The sequence below is a fragment of the Muscardinus avellanarius genome (genome assembly GCF_963383645.1).
Source record: "Muscardinus avellanarius genome assembly, chromosome: 6".
Taxonomy (NCBI): Eukaryota; Metazoa; Chordata; class Mammalia; order Rodentia; family Gliridae; genus Muscardinus; species Muscardinus avellanarius.
Window position 1 is genome coordinate 124080943 of NC_137791.1, and position 21484 is coordinate 124102426.

A 21484-nucleotide genomic window follows, 5' to 3' on the forward strand; every position below is an offset into this window, starting at 1 on the left:
TTTTCTTGGCACTTAGTAGGTTCTTGGAAAAATCCCAAAGGAAAACTCACTGTATTTTTCCTTGTTTTGTATAGTTTAGTAATGGCCTAGCATATGCATTTTATATTATGACATCTTTCTTCTGGTATATTCTTCAAGGTTCCTGCCTTAGGTTTGATTCCACTCTCTGGATAACCAAAGCCTTACCATCTGTCTACTTCTGTCTGCCCTATATAACAGCTCTTTTTCTATCCATGAACCGTCTTTTCCCCCAATGCCTGAAGCCAACACATCCCCAGCATCACCTAGAAGTTGACAAGAATCCAATGTGCTTAAACAGATTCAGATATATAAGTGACCAGTGGCTGTTCCTGGCTTTCCTGTTAATGGGTACACATAGATAAAATTTTCATATATTGTGAGAAAGTTGATATTTCAGACTGGGTACAAGTAGTGACTTTCTGATAATTATCATTCCCAATGGTCCTTAATTCTTGCCACAAATATGTTTCAAGAATATTATACGATGGTCTCTGTTCGGGAAGCTTTTGTAAAATATCTAATTCATCCATCACAATACACCCTAGAACAGGTATGATTCTTACTGACATGTTAGAGAAATGCTACAGCTCGGAGGCAGAGCTAGGGCATGAAATTGGGTGGTGTGATCCCAGAACGTGCCTTCTGAACTAGAGGAGGAAGCATAGTATAACAGTCCCAAACAATAACTCAAAGTACCGTAATACTAAAGCTCTCATTTCTACCAATCTTGCCTTGATAAAAATATGGCTTTGCCCCTGCATGGTGGCTCACATCTATAATCCCAGTATTTGGGAAGCTGAGACAGAAGAGTCAGAGGTTTGAGGACAGCCTTATCTACTTAGCAATTTCCTGTTTCAAAATAAAAAAAAAATTAAAAATGTCTGGTGGTGTAGTCCATAGATAGGATGCCCTTGAGTTCAATTCCTAGTACAAAAAGAAAAAAGAAAATAAATGGTCTTGTCTATTCCATTCCTTACATATCTATAAATGAATCACCTCAAAATAAAACACCAAGTGTTAGTTTTTAAAAACAGCTCTATCTTCAGCTATTTTAAACACCTATTTAAAATACCTAAAGTTGAGAGAAAGCTCATATATATATATATATATATGTATATATATATATATATATACATATATATATATCATTTTCCTCTGAATTCAAATAGTTTATTATTCTTTGATAAAAGTTATTACAAATTATCTTAATGTATCTCAAGCAATTTAATACATTTCTATTTTGAGTATCAGACAGGGTATTATCCCTAAAAAAAAAAAATAGCCAGCCCCTAACAATTACTGATGTGATTAATGAAATGCAGAGAAAAAAATAGTATGAGTTTGCATTTTTTTCTTTTTTTTCTGGGACCAGGGATTAAAACCTGGGTTATTCTACTCCTGAGCTGCAACTCCAGCCCTATTTTACTGAGTGAGACAAGGTCCTATTAAGTTGCTGAGGCTAGTCTCGAATCAGTCCTCCTGTCTCAGCCTCCCAAGTACTGAGATTACAGGTGTGTGTACCACCATGCCCAGTTGCTTTTTTATTTCTTAAAAAGAATACATTTCAGCCAGGCGTGGTGGCTCACGCTTGTAATCCCCGCACTTGGGAGGTAAAGACAGGAGGATCACGCAGGTTCGAAGTCAGCCGTGCTGGCTTAAAAGACCCTGTTTACAAGTAAAAAGTATAAAATAGGTCTGGGAGTGTAGCCCAGAGGTAGAAGGGCTTCCAGGAATCCCAGTACCACCACCACCACAAAAAAATAAATAAATAAATTTCAGAATAGAATCAGGTTCTATCAGTGCTAAGGCTAATTGGTCATAAAGACAGTAAAGTAAAAAGTAAAAATCTTTCAAAACATTCATTCAGTAAGGAAAATATTTAAAAAGATTCTTATACAAGACCAGAAATTAAATTCTTCAACTAAAGAACATATTTAATGTCTAGAATTACTTTGTAGACTATTAAAGTGGAAAATACTTTTTAAAAAGCTGGAGAAAATGTTATTGCAATTTTAATACTTCAAAGATGTTTCTTTTGTGACTTAAAAAGGGTAAGTTCATACTAAGAACTCATGTAAATGAGTTGCTTTAAAACTGTGATGGTCCGAGGATAGCGAAACTGATCAAATAAATCAAAGATACTGTATAGGACCATTTATAGGGGCAATATAAATTAGCTTCATTATATAGACCGTAAGAGCTAATCGCAAAGGTGTCCAAGGAGAGATAACAGAAGTATAGATATTTCTAGCTCACTGTCATCAACTTATCTAGATAGAATCTGCCCAGGAGATCTCAGGACTATTTTGGAATTCTCTGGGTAATGTTCCTGGATTGAGTGATGTATTTCTTCAAGACATATTTTCTTAGGATGAAGATGAGAAGGTTAACAGTTTTCTCTGTTCTACCAGCTAATTTTGAGTGTGACTTTCAGAAGGGTGAATGGCCTGTGTTGTGCAAAATCCTGCTGGCCTCTGAAATGGGAGTCTTAACAACCTGGGTTTGAAGGGCACCTGAGCATTACTGATGAGCTTCGCTCCAAACTACCCCTGCTGGCTGCTCCTGCTTTCTATCCTTTGGTGGATACTACAGTCTCTTCCTTTTTTAAACTTCTTCATTTCCATTACATTTGCAACATCCCATCAAATTCAAAATGTGAAATGAAAAGAATTTTACCAAAGTCAGGGAGAAGTTTATGCTTTCTATTTACATGTCATTGTAGATGGAAGGTATTTTAGCAGCAGACCTGGTGTGGAATAACTGTTTGATAAGTGGTGCTTTAAAAAGCCTATCATGTCTAATTTCCTGGTTCTCATACATAAATTATCAGAGTAGAACTAATTATCTCCCTATTTTGGCTTCTTCTCAGGCAAAATTTCCATTTGTCTTTTTAAGTTTTTTTTTTATTTTTTAATTCTAACATTGTGTGTAAGGGGATGTTACTGAAGACTGAACTCAGGGTCATTCTACCACTGAGCTACATGCCCAGGTCTTTTTAATTTTTAAAATTTTAATTTGAATGGAGTTTCTTTAAGTTACCATACACTGGCCTTGAATCGTCATCCTTCTGTCTTAGTATTCCAAGTACTGGAATTATAGTCTTGTGCCAGCATATTTTAACATTTTTAAAGCAAAAGCATTAGCATTTATCTTTCATTACAAAAATAAGGTTAAACTTTTCAGCAGCAGCAGCAGCAACTTAGCTTGTATTACGTAAAGGAATTTGTAATTTTCAGTGGGAATATCAATGATGATTTCTTCCTTTGTAGCCCATGACTAAAGAGGTCAAAATTTTCCAGTAAGAGCAATACCTCCTATTCAGTTTCTGTACCTATTGGTATTTCTCAACATATTCAGATAGATTATGATAAATACTCTGAAGAAAAAGTTAAAGAAGACTATATTTTCTTTACAACTTTTCTATTGATCACACAGTAAATGGTAAGGAAAAAATAAAAAATGAAATTAACAGCAAATATGGATGCATAAACTTATTATATATAAACTTTAGTTGATGGGATAATTCCTAATCTCAACTTCTGAGAAATAGGAAGAGTGTCTTTAAGTACCCTGTTCTAAGCAGTTTATAAAACTATGTGCATTGTTATCTTACTTAAATCCTGTACTGCCAGTATGAGCCAAACCATAATTATCCTTGTTTCAAAGGTGAGGAAACTAAAGTTTTCAAAGACAACATGCAGTGAGCTCAAGACTTCACAGGGGAATTGAAATTGAGGGTTTTCTGAAATCTCTCTTCCCTAGTGTTTCTGGTTTTTAAGAGAGGGAAGGAACATTTTTAAATGGATAAAAAGCATAATCAATGATACAAAGGATCAATATTTGCCTGGTGTTCCATTGGGGCATCAGATAGCAGTTGAGAATATAAGGTAATCTACACCTCGTGTTCTATCACTGGAAACTAAAAAAATGTAGCACACAGCCAGTGCTCCAAAACTTCCACCTGTATCCAGAGTGGAAGAATACTATACAGAGAAAAGCCAATTTTTATTTTCATAAATATAGTCTTAAAGAAACATTTTGATTTTGATAATATCAATTCATTCCTATTGGCACCAAGATTTCCTTCTGGAAGCATTTTTACTGACATTCCTTCCAGACCAGCAGATACAACTAGCTTTGAAGAAAGATGCAGACAATATGTATGAAGTCTGTGCAGAAAAGTCTCATTCTGGGCAGAGTTGTGAAATGCAGTCTGGAAGACATAATTCAAGCAGAAAGGTATCCCAAAGCAATGAAAGACAGAACTAAATGTAAAATATTTGACATTCACTGCTTCCACAAATACATTGTAACAGTGCAAACTAAACTACTCATTTCAGGGGAGGCATAAAGGACCCAGCATCCAGCAAACACTGTCACAAAGGATGAGCCCAAAACAGATGTGGGAAAAATAAACAGCCTTGCTGCTTCAGAATTTCTAAGAGCAAATGGGCCTTGTCACCACCATTTGACTTCAGGGCCCATAAAAACGCGGAGCAGAAGGAACCCTCTCAGATGAATTGAACTTGTCTAAACTTGTAACATTGCATTAAAACTTTCTATGACCACGGCCAGTAAACAGAATTTAACAGAGTCCACACTGCTTCTAAATATGTGGGAATAAGTGACATTTAATGGATATCCCATTTTTATTTTCTGCAGTGTGCACACAAACTCTGGTAACAGACTTTGTTTCTCTTGAAAGAGATTTCTAAGAAATCAAGTGCAGTGATTTTAATGTTACATGTGAAGATACCGGACAATGAGTCTCTTGACTTGAGCTTGCATTCTTTCCCAAGGACATTAGCACTGTTAGTTTGGCCTTATAACAAGAAGAGGTATATGGTATGTGTTACCTGTAAATTGTAGGATTACTGAGAAGAGGGGTTCTCTGTATTTCTCAGGAACAGGATAAAGAGTGTTTGCTTTCAGCCCTGTTCTGTGACATAGTATCCATTTGAACTCCTGTGAAGCAACCTACAGCAAAAACACTAGTGTGTTAGCTCCCATCCTCACACTGTTTATGAATGGCATTCTCATCCAAAAAGGACTCATTACACTACCGCCCTTGGAAAAAAAAATAATCATACATGTGACTTTTAGGGTTTTTTTTAAGAGAGTATAGTGTTTACTCAAATATAGACTCTTCCGTAAAGGGACTTAGACATTTCTAAATTAAAATACATATTTTCTTTCTCTCAGCTTGGTGGAAACTTTACGTGTACTTGTTTTTATTGTGTGGAGACTTAAAAACCACAAGAGGCTTATTATTCAGGATTCATTATGCGGCTACATCATAATAATTATTTTCTGGACTTTTTTCAGGTAAAAATGAAAATACAATGAAACAACTGAATTGGAAAATAGTCACTTTAAATATAAAGAGTAAAACTGGAAGGACTGAAAGCAATCGTTGTCTGAAAAGCACACATTTGTACATTGTTGGTGGGTAAAGATGGAACAGTTGATGGGCTTTCTTTTACCACTCTCCAATTTCCTTACTAAAGGGGATAAGGTGATTGCAATGACCAGGCAAAAGTAATATCCAAGATTGTACATGGTATCATATTGGGTCTTACTGACATAAGCTGGATATAGATGAATTTCATCTTTGCATTATTGGAGCAAATATCAAAGTGTTCTAACATAATAACTTTAACAAACTTCAAAAAATTCTCATACTCTTGCATCCATGTTACAATAAAGTTTTCCAAAGGGGAAGATGATTTTCACTAGGAGAAGCCTGAGAAAGCCTAGCTCTTCATAAAAGGTCATAAAATAGCACTCAAATGAGTACATCATTATCCTAAGTTTACATAACTTATAAGTAAGTGACAGAATTTTACACCAGCCCACAGTGTCTTGATCTCAATGCTAGATTTTTTTTTAACCATCTAGGACATTATGTGCCAGCTGATTCATAAATTTTGCCTGGAGAATTTATTGTGGTTAAATACAGATATCTTCTATGAATGACAAGAAAGAATTATACATTGTATTTGTTTTGATTCTCTGCTGTAGTTATCTTGTAGGGCTTTTTTCTTCCCTGAATTGATTTGCATTCGATTAACTCGTTGTTCAACTACATTAGATTTCCTCTGACCTTTCTCATTAAACAGGACATCTGCTAGTACAATGTACCAGAGGCACATTCTCAAGGATTCCTTTTCCCCAGATAAAACAGGTACTAGTGGCAATAGCAAAACATTCTAGAAAACCTGCCTCTGCACAGGTGAGGACTGCGGGTGTAGTAGCCAATTGTCAACCAGGGAAGCGATGTGTGCATGGTGTATAGGCGTGATGAGGGCTTATGCCTTTTCTAGTGATTCATAACCACATTTTGACAATGACCACCTCATCTGATGTTGTTTTCTATGCAACAGAGAGGGAAAAGGGAAGAGATAAAAGAATGAAAGGGAAGGGAAAAAAGAAAGAGAGAAGGATACAAAGACAGAGAGAAGAGGAAGGAAGGACTTTCACATCCATCTACCTCTTGTCATTCTGGCAGAAAAAAATTTCAGTTACATCCATTGAGCGGAAAAATGTTTTTCTTATGCAGCCGTATTGCTTTAATTTAAAAATAATGGCTGTCTCATTCCATGCTAAGATTAAATTCAACTCAACAACATAACCCTGCTTTTTGCAAGTCAAAAAGTTGACTTTATAAAAAGGCAAAGACTTTAAATGCTGTTTTCAGGTTTGTCTTTTTTCCCTCCATATCAAATTAAAACTGCATCAACATAAAATAAGAAAAAACATAAGCTTTAATATTCATGTCACTTATAATTTTTATCATTTAAATAAAATAACTTAGAATCATGAATTACACATGAATAAAATTGGTATTTTTATTGTGTTTTGTTTTTCATACAAGGAAAAAAATTAAGTCACTATTCACTGTATAAATAGCATTTACATTACAAGCCTGCATGTATACATTTTTCAGAAATTCAAGTTCCAATTTAAAGTTTCACATCTAAGTTAATAAAAAAATCACATATGTTTACAAAACTCATAGTTAAAAAGTTAATATACTGTTTACTTCCTGTTTCTCACATTGGTCCTTGCAGGTTTTAGAAACAGCAAAGAATTTTTTTTTTTATGTTCATAACCACGACTAAAATAAAGGTATATACCACAAGCCATAATCATTTGAGTATAAAACTCACAAGATAGCTTTGTGATGGTTGTTTTTTTTCTATTCATTTTTTAAAACAATACACTGAACAAAATTTAGAATAGTCTGTTTCATAATAACTTGAATGTGCTCCTTATATAACTGCCTGGCCATTTCATGTATTTAAAAATAAATATTTGAAAAGTATATCCACAATGTTCCTAAGAAATGGTTTTAAATTCCAGAGTCCCAAGGAGATGAATTGGCTGTCAGTTAACAATGTGCTTCCATCAGATGGCCTTGGCAGTTGTAAACAAAAGGAATTTTCTCAGCTTTTCCTCACAAATATGAAATATTTGCTCTCAGCCAACAGCTGGGGTGATTTAAAGAAGTCCTGCATATATATTAGTTTTCATTCAAAATCACAAATCCTCCTCCCACTCTGAAGCATCTGACTTAGTCAAACAGAAAATTGTTCTGAGATGAAGTGACATTCCCAGAGGAAGCAGACGTCAAAAACTAGCGCCTACTTACAACTCTAATCAAATTTCAGATCATACGGCATCTGGTTAATAATTTTTAGGAAAAGTTAATTTACTCAAGATGAAGGATCGAAGGATACTCAGAAACAGCTTAAAAGTAATGAGAAAGTGTGTTTTGTTCTGGAGGCCATTCCTTTACGTATTAAAAATTACAATAGAACCAAAATACAGGCTTGTATGAAAAGCCATCAAGGCTCCATAATTTAAAAGAACAATAATATAGATATTTTCGTGTGATGGCTAGAAATTACTCTTAACAAAACAATGTTTAAATGAATATTTAAAGTATTACCCATTTAAGTTATGGTATCGATACTTTTAAAAAAACTGATGGATTAAAAATAATTTTGCAAGTTACTCACAAAGTATTAGCTATTTATGAAAGCCTAAGAAGGAGATAAAAGGATAAATACTTTCAGAGTAATTTTATTATATTATTATATTAAGAGCTAAGTTATGAACTTTTTGAGCTCAATGAAATGCTTATCTTGTTTTTACTTCCCCAAACCAGCCTAAGTAGTGATTATAAATTTATTATGAATTCCACAATTATATTTTCTATATTGTAATATTTGTCTCTGCAAAGTTGTATAATAAAGTACACATTTCTGTCTTTTACTTAAAGTGATAAAATTTAGTATTTTTATTTATCAATATCCCAAAAGATGACTAATCATTTTTCCACTTATGCATTATTACACAGAATTAACTTCTGCTCTGGGGCCTAGTGAATCTGAATAAGGGTTTTTTGCCTAAAATGTTTTATGTTTTACCTACAGTGACTATTAAAACAAGCATGGTATTTTATTGAAATAATTGTTCCTACTTTTAATAGTGCTTTTACTTGTCTTTAAAATGCAAACCTACCAAACTTGAGTAATTAAGACATGATATGTGGAATTTATCTTTTAAATTGCAAAGTTTGTAATTTATTCTATTTCAATAGAAGATTTATCTTTTGAGGCTATATATTGCGAATGTAAAAAAAGAGATTTTCAAGTAATATATGTCAATTCATTAAGATTGTGTGCCTGAAAAAAAAAATATTTTTGTTTGATGTCAACATTTAATCTTCTTGATTGTAAAAAAAGAGTCACTGTTAAAATGACCACACTTTGGTTATACAGTTCTTACTTTAATAATCTTTAACGTGTTTTCCAGCAGAAATATTTTAAAGACTACTATAGAATAATGAAATAAAAACATAAATAGCAATTAATAACAATAATCATCATAAGTATTAACATCAAAAATAAATCAAAATCAGTAAAAATTTAAGATATTTCTTCTTAAAATAAATGTCTCCACACACAATGCAACAGCATGGTTATTAAGATGGGTATTGGCAAAACCTCTCTTTTCCAGAACACACCATTAAAGCAAATAAAATTACCTTACTTCTCATATAAGCAATTAAAACAAAGCAGATGAACAAATTAGAAAAACACATACATCTTTCAGTACCAAAGTGATGATTATTAAGGAAATAAGTATCTCAGGAAAGTAAATCTGGACTTCCGTGCTTTATTACAATTTTATACTATTTTTCCAGAAACTCTACGTGTTGTAAATTAGTCTGAAAACCACTTATTCATCATCTCCTTCCTGCAACTTTTAAAATCTAAGACATGAAATTGAAGACTCAATCCTTAAAATTCAAGTGCTTTTAGAGACAGTCATGTTGTCATGAGTTTGGAATTGAAAATACTTACAGTCTCTCTAGTTCTTTGAGGTCTTGGAATGCTCCCCTTTCAATGGTGGTAATCTTATTCTCCATGAGCTGTCTGAAATACAAAATATAATACGCTTCTTATTATCACTGTAGGTTTCAATTCAGCAACTGAAAATGCATAACTTATTTCCCATTTGAAAGTTAAAATTTTGCTCTGATTGGAGATCCAATATCATATTTCCTGGTGACATTTCTGAAGGAACTCAGGGAAGAGAAATAGTGTCCCCATCACCAAAGTTTCATACAAAACACTAAGACAGTTTCAAAATTTACTAGTCAAAACTCTGACAGTTAAATGACACCATAACTGGAATGCAATGACATTGCGGATGTTCTGGTTGCTTTTAGGACACTGATCTTCAACTGAGTTCTTAATCAAAGAATCAATATGTAGTAATGGATGACACACATACTTCAATTCTGACTTACAGACACCCATCAGGGATTGGAAGATTCCATAAGGGCCAGAATGTCTTAAAAACAGAACACAGATAGTACAGTGGTCAAAAGTATGAGGCCACTGAGATGTAAATATTTACAATCCAGTGGAAGAAAATAATTTTACATAACACTGACTCTCAAGTGATGGTTTACTCACAGCAAAAGTAACCTACTGATAAAAGGCATCGTATCGCGACAATTCTGTATATGCCACATAGATGTTAAATGTAAGAAACAATTCAAAATAGAAAAAATGTATTTTGATGGATGAATATTTTTTCTACCAAAATCTCTACTAAAAAGTTGAATTGCTTGATTTTTCTCTTAGAAAATATTTGCAAAAAAGTGAGTATTTTTTTTATCTCTGTAATATAAAACACAGATCTGCTTAAAATTTTTCAAATTAATTTCAAATCCCCCAAACATCAAATGTCTCACATTACTTATTCATATTGTGAAAGCAACTACTCTAAAATTTTATATGCATGAGGCAGAGTATGAGAAAATAGAGGTTTGGGGTCATTTCTTTAATACTGTTTCTATGGCATGCATCCAATCTTAAAAGCCCACATTTTTATTAAAAGTTGTAGTACAATGTTAAGCAAAAAAGAAAGAAAATCAAGGCATTTGTATTTCTTTTCATACATCTGTCACTGGAACCATTTTAAAAACTGAGACTAGTAACAATCCTAAATATGCCATCTTAAAAACAAACACAATTTTCAAAAATACAGAGGGAGAAGACACTTACAGAACTCTTAGATGTCTAAGGCCAGCAAAATCTGTCTTTGTAATCCGTGTGATGTTATTCCCATTCAGATCCCTATGAGACAACCAGAAAATGAAAGTTACATTTTATTTCTTTTATAGTTGGTTAACAAAGTAAAATTTAAAATAAATCAGAACTCCAGGCTCAAGATAGGTTCAATTAGTAAAGTAGTTTAGAAAGTAAGTGGGAGACAGAAGGGGGCAAACTTTGAAAGAATATTTTTATAAATGACTCAAGGTTTACAAAGTTCATTCTTGCTGGCATATTACAAGAAAATGAAATGCTATGTTATCACGAAAATGTTGTTGTTGTTTTTGTGAGTGCCTGGCTTGTGTGTGTGGGAATGCTTTTGATTCTTGTTTTTATAGAGATGTGTGCATTAACATCACAGGTACTGTGTTGCTATTGTTGTTAGGCATACCCTCGAGGAGTTCCCCTCTGAAAAGTTACATGAACAATTTTCTCATCCAATTCTGGTTCAGGAAAAAGATTTAAAACCCAGAACACTGTCCTTAGGTATCCTGGTGGCTAAACTTCCTAAGGCAAGAAAAAATAAGTACCATCAACAGAACGGCACTTTGCAAAATTGAATTTATACACATCTATCTTCCAACAATTCCATGAAAACTGGACTCTTCGTTTGCAACGCAGGGGCCGTTAATCTGATCATAAAGTGAAAACTACTAGCAGGGTGTTTATGGGAATAATATTCAAGCCCTGACATTTTTGTTCAGATTTCAGCACCACTTTTCCACTAAAAGTCACAGCCCTCTTTTCTAACATTTCAGATGCCAGAAAAGATCTAAACTAACCCAGCTTCTAGTAATTTCAAAGAAAACCAGGTTTGGCTCCAGTTTGTCCTCCTTCATCAAGAAATGTTCTTTCTTTACTTTGACTTTAAAATAAAAGACTTCACGTGTGAAATGTATAAAATGTTTTCTGTATCAATGGTAGAATTTTCCAAGTCTGCACTGAGTAGACTATTTTCTTAGAACTCATGATAGATCTCTGAACTTTTTTTTCAAGGACTTGAAACTCAGTTGTCATGCCACCCCCCCAAAAACGAAAGCATTCCCTTTTGGTTGAGTAAGAAGACATGATAGTGCTTAAACTTTTAACTATTCTGAACAGCATGACATAACGTGCTAATGTTGAACTCTGCTCTATTTTCCTTTCTCCCAGCCCACTTCTCCAAGCTAAGCAAAGTACTGTTGTTTCTAAAATTGTTGGGATCTTTTACAGGACATTTGATATAAAGTTAATCTCTACTTCCCATCCCAGCCAGACAAATGTGGTGACTCTTTATCTTGATAAGACACCCTGATAAGGCCCCAACTTGCCCAGCACTGAGGGCTTGGAGATAGAAGAGCCAGGGAATAGGCATGATCAAGAGAGGCTGGGGGTGTGTGAGCTTTTGGAAAGGAAGAAAGGGCTCACAGTGGGCCCTTAAACTTAGAACAGGAGGGATCTGGGTTAGATCAGGGCCATTTGAGGTGCAGCAGACCTTCAAGGGCTTCCTAGTCTCAGCCCTTGACCCTCACATCCCCAGCTCAAGTAGCCACTAGGAACCAAGTCCCCACGCGGGTTGCCACCGCTGGTGCCCTCTGCGCCCGCCAGGCCCACGCGCAAACTTGGGAGCGCATCGCGCCCACGGCGCTCAGGAGGGCCAGGGCGGCGGCTTCGTGATCACAAAGAGAATGGCCTCCATGCTCCACTTCCCCAAACTCTGCAAGCGCCCCAGCAGGAGCGCGTGGGCCGTCAACCTCAGGGCTGCCCTTACTTCTTCATTAGAGACTCGCAGAGACAGGGAGGCGGGATGTCTGCGGGCAGCAGAGCGCGAAGAGGAGGAGGCAGGGGCGCTGCTGCCACGTGAAGGGGCGCAGAAACTGCCAGAAAGGTGGACCAGGGCGCCGGGGCTCTGCAGGAAGGGCAGGAGGGGGCAGCCGAGGGCCGCAGGGTCAACGGGACAGTCAGATCCACCGCGGCCGGTCCTCCTTTGGAGACCCATCACTAACTCCGCTCTTCGGAAGGACGCGGTCCTCCGCTGCAGTCCCTGGATCCGAGTTGTCCCTGGGGCCCCCGCTACGGTGGCCGCCACCTCCGGGTAGAAGTAGAGGGCGGGGGAATGTCGCGGGGCTGCGGACTGCCACAGTGCCAGCTGTTGCGGTCCTGGGACACATTTTCTACCTATGAGCGGTATCCCCGGGCGCCCCGTGATCTCTTCTCCCCTCCCCAGTCCCTTGGAGAGCGACACAAAGCCTGAGAGCGGAAGTTTCTCTCTCTGTCATCTTCTCCGCAGCAGTCCGAGGCGACAAGGGCGGGCGGGGGACTCGGCCCTGTATTATAGCCCAGTGTTTACTACTGAAATCGCAAGGTGACTCCGTTTGCGGAATCTGGGGAGCAAAGTCGCGTCTCCCTTGCTTTGGGTATCCCGGAATACTTGTCCCAGCTCAATAGAACTTGTTCCTAAGAGGCTGAGATTGGCGGGACGAGATCAAGGGGACCAGCGGACCTGACCCTTCTTGGGCAGCGCCCCCCACCTTGGGCAATGCCCTCCACCCCATCGCCAAAAGCGCCCACCCCCATCCCCCCAGATGCTCTTGCGGGAGACCCAGAGAACGATGCACCAGACTCAAGTCCCTGCGACCCTCCAGGCTCTAAGCAAGGGGTGCGCTATCCAGATGGGGAGGGGGCATGGCCAAGAGCCCATACTCACAGTCTCTCGGTGTTGCGGGGGATGTTTCTGGGCACGCCGCGCAGTGCCAGCCCGTGACAGTCCACCGTGCTGCCAGAGCAGGAGCACTGCGCTGGGCACGCCTGCGGCGCCACCTGGTCCAGGACCGCCAACACTAACCCCAGAGACAGGGACAGCGTTTGCCAGCCAACGCGGCACATCTTCCCCCGCCGCCTCCTGGCTCTCTGGCGGGCGTTGGGGGTTTCTCTTTAGTTCCTTGTTCCAAGGGAACCACGCAGTGTCTGAGGCCCGGGGCTTGGCAGGGGGTTATTAGCCCAGACTGCCAGGGGAAATGTGCACACAAAATAATATAAAACAGTAACAGAGTAAGCCTTTTCCCTTGCTCTAGGTCCTCTGGCCGCTGTGCAGGAGCTCCGCGAGCAACTTTAGAACCCGAAGAGGAATCGGCCTGGCCAAGGCTGCAAGCCGACCCCAAGAGCAGCTGGGGTGAAAAGATCGCGCGTCTTTAGTCTCCTACAAATCGAATCGACTCGGCGGTACAAGAGCCGGGACTCCCAATGACCGTGAAGATGCCGGAGCCGGTCGCCTGGGGGAGGGGGAGCTCTAGTCCCACGCACCCCTCTACAAATTCAATTCCAGTGCAGAGAGTATGAGGCAGAAGAGAGGAGCTCAGTAGAAATGGTGGCTCGGATCAAAGTGGGCACCTTGAAGCTAGAAGGCACAGGAACCCCGAGGGCCGGGAGCGGGGCGCGCCGAGCAGCTGGGCATGGCGCGCGGGGGCGCACCGGGCGATCGCGCAGCCCAGGGGGCGCGGGGCTCCGCTCGCGCTCGCGGCTTCTCCCCCGCCCGCCGCGGCGCTGCAGCCCCGAGCGGTCCTCGCGGCCTCCGACAGCCTAAGATGGTTTGCAAACACACATGCACTTCCCCGAAGGCTGTCTCCGCAATCCCGCCTCCCGCCCGGCGTCCTTGGCGACGCTCTGCACCAGGGCCTGCCCTGAGGTCAGGCAGAAGACAAAAAGGCCGCGGGACCGCCGGAGCCGGGCAGGAATATCCACCGGGCGGACGCCCCGCAGAGGGAATCCAAGAGGCTAAGTTGGGCAGGAGAGCTCCGGCGAAGGCTGGGAGAGACTGGCTGGGCAGGACTTTCAAGGAAGCGGGCCGAAAGGAGTAGAAAGGGCAAAGGCCAAGGTGGAGGTGTCCGCCACCCGGGTCCTGCTGCGGCGTCCGGAGGTGGCTAGGTGGCCGGCGGGCGGGCGGGAGGCGCTAACTCGCCGCAGAGCTCCGGCGGCCGCTGAATGGCAGACGTGTGTGTGCGCGCGCGTGCCAGCCCCTCTTGTCTCCGGGATACGCGGCAGACACCTGATGGCAAAGGTGTAAGAAAGCACCGTCGGCTCCTGGAGGGCGCAGCCTCCCCGCCGCCCCTCGGCCGCCTCCCACAAGTGGGTCCTCCTCTTCCTCCAAGTGCACGAACTTTTCCCAGGCTTGGGATCCGGTCCCCGCGGCCACGGTAGCAGTCCACCCGCCGATGTCAAGGCGCCGCCCGGCTCCTGCTGCTGCACCTGCCTCGGCGATCGCAGTCCGGGGCAGTCCTTCCTTCAAGCCCCTTCCCCTCTCCCGGCAGCTGTCCGCGCCTCCGGCTCCCTGGAGGGAGGTGGGGGAGAGGGAAGGCGGCGACCGAGCGCGGGGTCTGCCGCTCCGGAGCCCCTGGCAAGGGTCTAAACAATAGGACAGACGCAGCAGCCTAAGTCTGGCTGGGCTGCTGGAAGGTGGATTGTTGTTGCAACGAGTTGTTCGCTCGGGCTGCCAGGCGCTGAGCGCAGCCGAACAAAAAAAAAAAAACCAGCCCGCGCCTCCGGAGCCGGCCGCGGGCCCCGGGCGCTCCCGTTTCTGCTCAGCACTCCTGCCCTGCCCGGAGATCTCGGCAGCTCCGGCCTGTGCCCAGGAGCCAGGGCGCTCCCATCCCTCGCTGCTGCCGCCGCCGCCGCCTCCTTTTATTTTTTTTCCCCTTTTTTTTTTTTTTAATTTTTTTAACCACGGTCTGCTGCAGCCACCGCCTCGCACAACCTCCGACGTCTGGGCGCTTCCCAAATAAATAACCCCAAGTCCCGAGTTGCGCTGGCGCGGGCCTTATATACCCGCCCGAGCCCCCACCCCTGGCCCCGCCCCGGCCGGCCGGCCCCGCCCACAGGCTGCGCGGGGAGCCGGCACCTCGCCGGGGAGGTGAGGCCGGGGCTGCAGCGAGGGGCGGCGGCGGCGGCGGGCGCGTTCCCGTGCGCCCTGGCTCGCGCCCCGGCTCCCACGCTCCCGCAAAGTTTGCAGTTGGAAGGGGGCTCCCGGGCCCCCGCCCCCAACTCCTTGGCCCCAGAGGTGACCCGGGCTTGGAGATGGTGGTTCCCAGCGGGAGAATGGGGAGAGGGCGGCTTTGAACGCAGCTCATAAATAAATAGCGCTGCCAGCGCCTCTGCGCCAGCCTTTGCCACGCGCTCCTAAGGGGGCTGCGCAGTGCTTGCGAAGCGGTAAAGGAAGGAGAGAGAGACGGGAAGATTATGATTTAAAATTAAAAAAAAAAAAGCTACCGAAATAGATCTGCCTGCGCCTCACAGACACACACACACACACACACACACACACACGTGTATTTTGGGGAACTTAGAAGTTCAGAGATTTTGCAAGTTGGAAAACAGTGTTTTTCGACCTTCTTGCAGGCAGGCATTCCCATCTCCAAGTCTCCCCCCTCCGTTTAACCCTTTCTTTAGAGTCATTTAAAAACATAAGGCTCGGTCTTGAATATGCTCACAAAACTCCTAAAGGATGTGAATGTGTCTGAGATTTTACTCTCTTTAGAGGTAAAGGAGAAGGGGGGGGGGAGATTAAATCCCTAGCAACGCACATTGTACCAGAAGGTTTCTTTTATTTCAGAGGAGTCCTGGATATTTTTTCCGCACTGTTTTGAAAGAGAATTTCCTTGTTTCTTCTTGTCTCTTTACTGTGATGTGTGTCTGACAACAAATATGTCTCTTGTTCCCCCAGCAAAAACCAATGTCACTGTAGATTTGAAATGACCTCCAAATGAGTCAGCTCCTTCTCTTGATTTTAAAACATATCATCTCGTTCTTCCTCCTAGTCTCATTCCACTTCGAAAGACTTTCACATGGATTTGCACAAGCCCTCAGCCTCGTGCTAGCTTTACAGTATAGTAATTATGTGTTTAATTATCTGTCTCTTTGTTGAAAGGAAGAAGGGTGACCTGTCAGGCTCATTTATGTGTTTAGCATATGACAATGTGCCTAGCACATAGTAGGTTCCTGATAATTAACTTAACTGAAGAATATACTGTACTTGAAATCTCTCTGATATCTTCCCTAATATTTTTTCCTTTGTTAAATTTTCCAAAATGCCCTTTAATAATGGCCACCTTTACCTAGGTTGTTTTTCCTGTCCTGAAAAACTCTTCAAGTTCTTTTGAGGACAGTTCCAAAGTCAGAGCATCCATTCAGAAACTCAAAGGAACTCTTGAGTTTACTCCTTTTAATGCTAGTGATTTATATTGCTCCATTTTTAAAGACTTGAGAGCATTTAACATTTATTAACTTATTTGTCCTTCTAGATTTTAGCTTTAAAGGTCTGTTACATAACCTCCTTAGGAGCCATAGCCACATATTCATGGAAGGAAAATAAGATACAGAAGACGTACCAGTCATTGAAGAAGAATCCTACTTCTATACCCAGTGAATTTTCTTTCATCTGTACTGATAAGTTATGCGGTTAGGATATATTTACTGATAATCTAATTCATTCCATTTCACATTTTTATACTTCATTGCCAACAAGATGTATTTGCATTCAACTCTGGCCACCCCATAGAACCACCTTTCTGCGGCATTTTAATCTGCATTCCAGATACTCATCATCAATGATATCGATACTATTTCAGGAATGAGATTCTAAGATGTAAGTTCAAAGTCGTTCCTCTCTCTGGCTCACTTTACATTCTGTGTAAAACCAAGAAGGAGCTGAAAGTAGCATCCACAGCAATATGCCCCACAGGAACATATTTATAATTTGATGCAAACTTATATAAGAAGATATGTTTAATGGATTTTATCAAAAAAGCAAAGTCTTTAACAAATGCCTGAGAAGCATGGCGTATTAATTTTCTGCATGTCATCAACTTTTCTGTGAATTAAAGGGAACTTGTGCAAGAGTGACCAGTTTTCTCATTTTTACAAATGTTGATATATTATTTCTTCCATATCACTGCAGGACGTTTTTGAAGGCCTTGTATGCCTCAATCACGTTAACGTCAAGGTCTTAATTCTTTTTTGATTATTTTGCTCCCAAATGAGTTCCGTCTTTCCCTCTGACTGTGACAGCCAGTCCCCAGGAATACCTTCTGTGGTGCCTGTTGTCCCCACATGGGGCCTCCATAAATCCTGACCTGGATTATACAGAACTGGAGTCCACTATAGTCAACATTCAAGCCTCCTATTACCTTGAGAAGAAATCCAGTTACTAGAATAATTTAGAAACAACTTAGAAACCTAAAACCCATACAGTAAAAACATTTCCCAGTGTTGCTTTTGGGTTTATTTTGGGGAGATTGAAGGGGAAAAGCTGGTAAAATTGTGATATATGAAAAAGAATATAGGAGCCGATAACTGGTGAAAAAGAAGTATGAATGAAAATGATGGCTTTTTCTGTAATATCACTGATAAGTTTATGAAACCTACAGGATAGTTCTTTGAGTTTAAATGTCTTTGTGCTTTTATTATCCATTGTTATACAATTATTTAATTATCTAATTTTTCTCACAATACCTTTTTATTGGGAATTCCGATATGGAAATATAATATCACAGAAATTGAACTAAATTTTTTTCTACTACCAAGACCCAAACTCTTTGATAGAAATAGAACCACAGTACATTCTGGGTGGGTGCTATCTTTTTTCTATCCAAGAAGGTCTTGGTCTGTAAGTAAGGCATAGCTGATTTATTTAAATAGCAGGCAGGGCCGCAAACAGTTCCTGCCTTTTCTGGCCCCAGAGTTCAACTTGTTCTCCTTCACCAAAACGTATTTGTAGATGGTCTGGACCTCTTGGGGAGGGATTAGGGAGTCTATAGTTTCTCAGGAGCGATCACTGTCTTATAGGAGAAGTTCTTGTCTCTGCACATCCTCTTGTGATCAGCTTATGGTTGCAAAGGGGAACCAGGCTCCACAGCACCAGCACCCCAGGGGTGTAACCCAACCTGCTTCTGCAGAGCGCATTAGCTTGGAGAGGATTCTCTAGGCCACTGGTTCCCAGAGCCTGGTCCTGATTCCAGCAGCCTTAGAATTATCAGGGATCATAGCTGAGGATGCTAATTATTTGTTTCTTCATCAGACTCAGAGGGCAAGCATTTCTGGGGGCGGGGAAGTGTGCTGTAACAAGTGGTTTTAATGGCGCCTAATGTTTGAGAACCTCTACTCTAAAGCCGCTGTAGGGTTGCATCTCAGCACGTGTGGATAATGAAGATAAGGTGAATAAGAGATTTAGAGCACCTGCCCAACAAGCTTTGGTGTCTCTCCTTCCTGGGGTTTAACAAGAGCACATCCCTGATGGCCGCTAGGGGGCACCAAAATATTTTAATGTACAGCCCCTCAGAGGTAAGGAGACCTGAGTTTCATTTCATTTTCCGAAGAATAGCCTTCGCCGTGGGAAGAAGTTCTTAGCAACCTGCCCTAGATATTATATCTCAACCAGTTAAAATATTTATTGCATGCATAGGATTTTCTCCGCCGAATTCTATCTACATATGGGAATAATGGTTTCTACTTTTCATGATTATTGTAAAGAATAAGACAATATACATCAATCTAACATCACAGGCCTGACAGGTGCTTATTACATAAAGGGCTATATAATTGCTTTGTTATTCCTATTACTACTGATAGAAGCAAATTTCTAAAATATTTATATTTCAAGAAAAAAAAATATATAACATAGTTGTGCTCTTCCAGCTTTGTAATGTGCCCACTGGGAAGGGCTCAGCTGAAGTCTATACATTTTGGAGTAGAAGAAAAGTCATCTTAAAATGATTAAAACTGCCCAAACCTGAAGTGCCATGAACAAAAGAATAGATACCGATGTAATTTGCTTCATGATATTTATGTCTCACACTAGAAGCTGCTACTCTTTGGAAGAAATAAAGTTGGTTTCCCACCCTCAAGATAAAATGGTTTGTTGGTAATGTAGTTAATTTAAAATGAGAAATTGTAAAGATTCCTGCTCAGTAGAAATTCTTGGGTAGTATTGGGTATGTTGCTTAGATTTCTAGCGTTAGTTTCCTTGTTTACGTAATGTTGTCTGAACTGTACTTCCTCCTTGGCTATTATACTATTGTAACTTTTTTATTAAGCAATATTTGTGTTCTAAACATTGGAATCGCCACGTGTAGTTTAGCTGTTTTAATGCTGATAAACATTTTCTGAGTTAGAGACTGTATTACCCATTTATACCAGAAAAAATGGGGACTCACGGGAATTCATTTAGTTGGACATGTCCATACAGCTAGAAAATAGCAATGAAGAAACTAGAATTTCAGTTTGAAATGAAACCACACTTGACAAACACTGTAATATGCGGCCTCTCAAAAACTGTGAATTTAGTGCATCGTGCAGTGTTATGAGGGGACAAGATGGGGAAGTAGCGCAATGTGACATCTGAACATTAAATACATAAGATACTTGAAAAAAAAGACAAAAGAGAACATGCTGATAAGAGGAGAAATTAAGACTGGGCGTGGTGGCACATTTGCTTGTAATCCCAATATTCAGGAGGCTGAGACCAGATGTGGTTTGCTGACAGCCTCAGCTACTTAGTGAGGCCCTTTGCAACTCAATGAGACCCAGTTTCAAAATAAAGAATAACAACGGGGGAGGGGGGTTTGGAGGAGCAGCTTGGAGGTAGAATACCTCTAGGTTCCATCTCCAGTACTGCCCCCCCCAAAAAAAGAGGAGAAATTAAGTAGAAAAAAAAAAGCAAAAGACAGGTAATAGTCAATAATGTAGACTGAAAAATATAGTAACATTTTAATGCCCGAGAGAGAAGACACAATAAACATTTTAAAAATGTTTCCATGAGGTTAAAATGAATTTTCAAGATTTTCACCATCAAAGAAAAAAATATAAACTGTAAATAGTTTTAAATTGCCTAATACTTGGCCGGCCGTGGTGGCGCACACTTGTAATCCCCGCGCTTGGGAGGCGGAGACAGGAGGATCGCGCAGGTTCGAAGCCAGCCTCGCTGTCTTAAGAGATCCTTTTCCAAAAATAAAAAATAGGTCTGGGAGTGTAGCCTAGAGGTAGAAGGGCTTCCAGGAACCCCAGTATCACCAAAATAAATAAATAAATAAATAAATTGCCCAATACTTTAACTCTACCATGTCTGCTAATATGCCTTCTGAATTTTTTTTATTTTTATTTTTTGTTGGCGCATTGTAATCATACATCTTAATGGAGTAAAAGATGGTAGAGACGTATGTGCACACATCACTCATTTAGCCCTTCCCCAGGTCCCACCTCATTTCTTCCCTCCTCCTTCCTTCTCAGGTTTGGCTCAGTGACTAGCTTTTGATATGTTTGTGAATGTACGTCATGTGCATTAGGGAAGTTTCTTCTTCTCCTTCCCATTCCCCCTCAGGTAGGTCGCCTTATTTGCTCATCTATAGTATATCCTTCTTCATCTAGAGTTCCTCCTTTTCAGAGAAGAAAAAGATCTATGTTACAAAAGAAGGGACATAAGACCCTTGTGCTTGCTGTTGGGTCCTTTTTCTGGATTGCAAAAGGTTGACTTTCCTTTTATAAGGTCATACAATCAGGCTAAAATTACAACGAAATACACTCCAGCCTAACGTAAACTCAAAATCAATATTTTCATATCTCAAAACTAAATATTTTATGTTTTAAGTAAAAGTCAGCACTGATTAACAGAGACACTTTATAACCACTTTGGAAAAATATAGTTCAAAATGAATGCTGGATGAATAGTCAAAATGCTACTTTCTCACACAAAAGTCACATTGGTATGAGAATTGGCATTTTTTTTCTATCAAGAGCCACATAGTAAGTATTTGGGGCTTTGCAGGCCATTAGTAAATATCAAGGACATTTTGTATACATCTCCACAA

The 21484-nt window shown here is 40.5% G+C and overlaps 1 protein-coding gene across 1 annotated transcript in view; it reads right to left on the reverse strand.

Moving 5' to 3' along the window:
• SLIT2 (slit guidance ligand 2) overlaps positions 1–13517 on the reverse strand; it is a gene marked incomplete at both ends in the record, with an annotated part of 373384 nt that extends 359867 nt beyond the window's left edge. Inside the window, 3 exon segments of the mRNA XM_080697867.1 lie at positions 9393–9464; positions 10605–10676; positions 13339–13517. Coding sequence (XP_080553993.1) covers positions 9393–9464; positions 10605–10676; positions 13339–13517 — 323 coding nt within the window.
• Positions 13518–21484: the final 7967 nt, after the last annotated feature.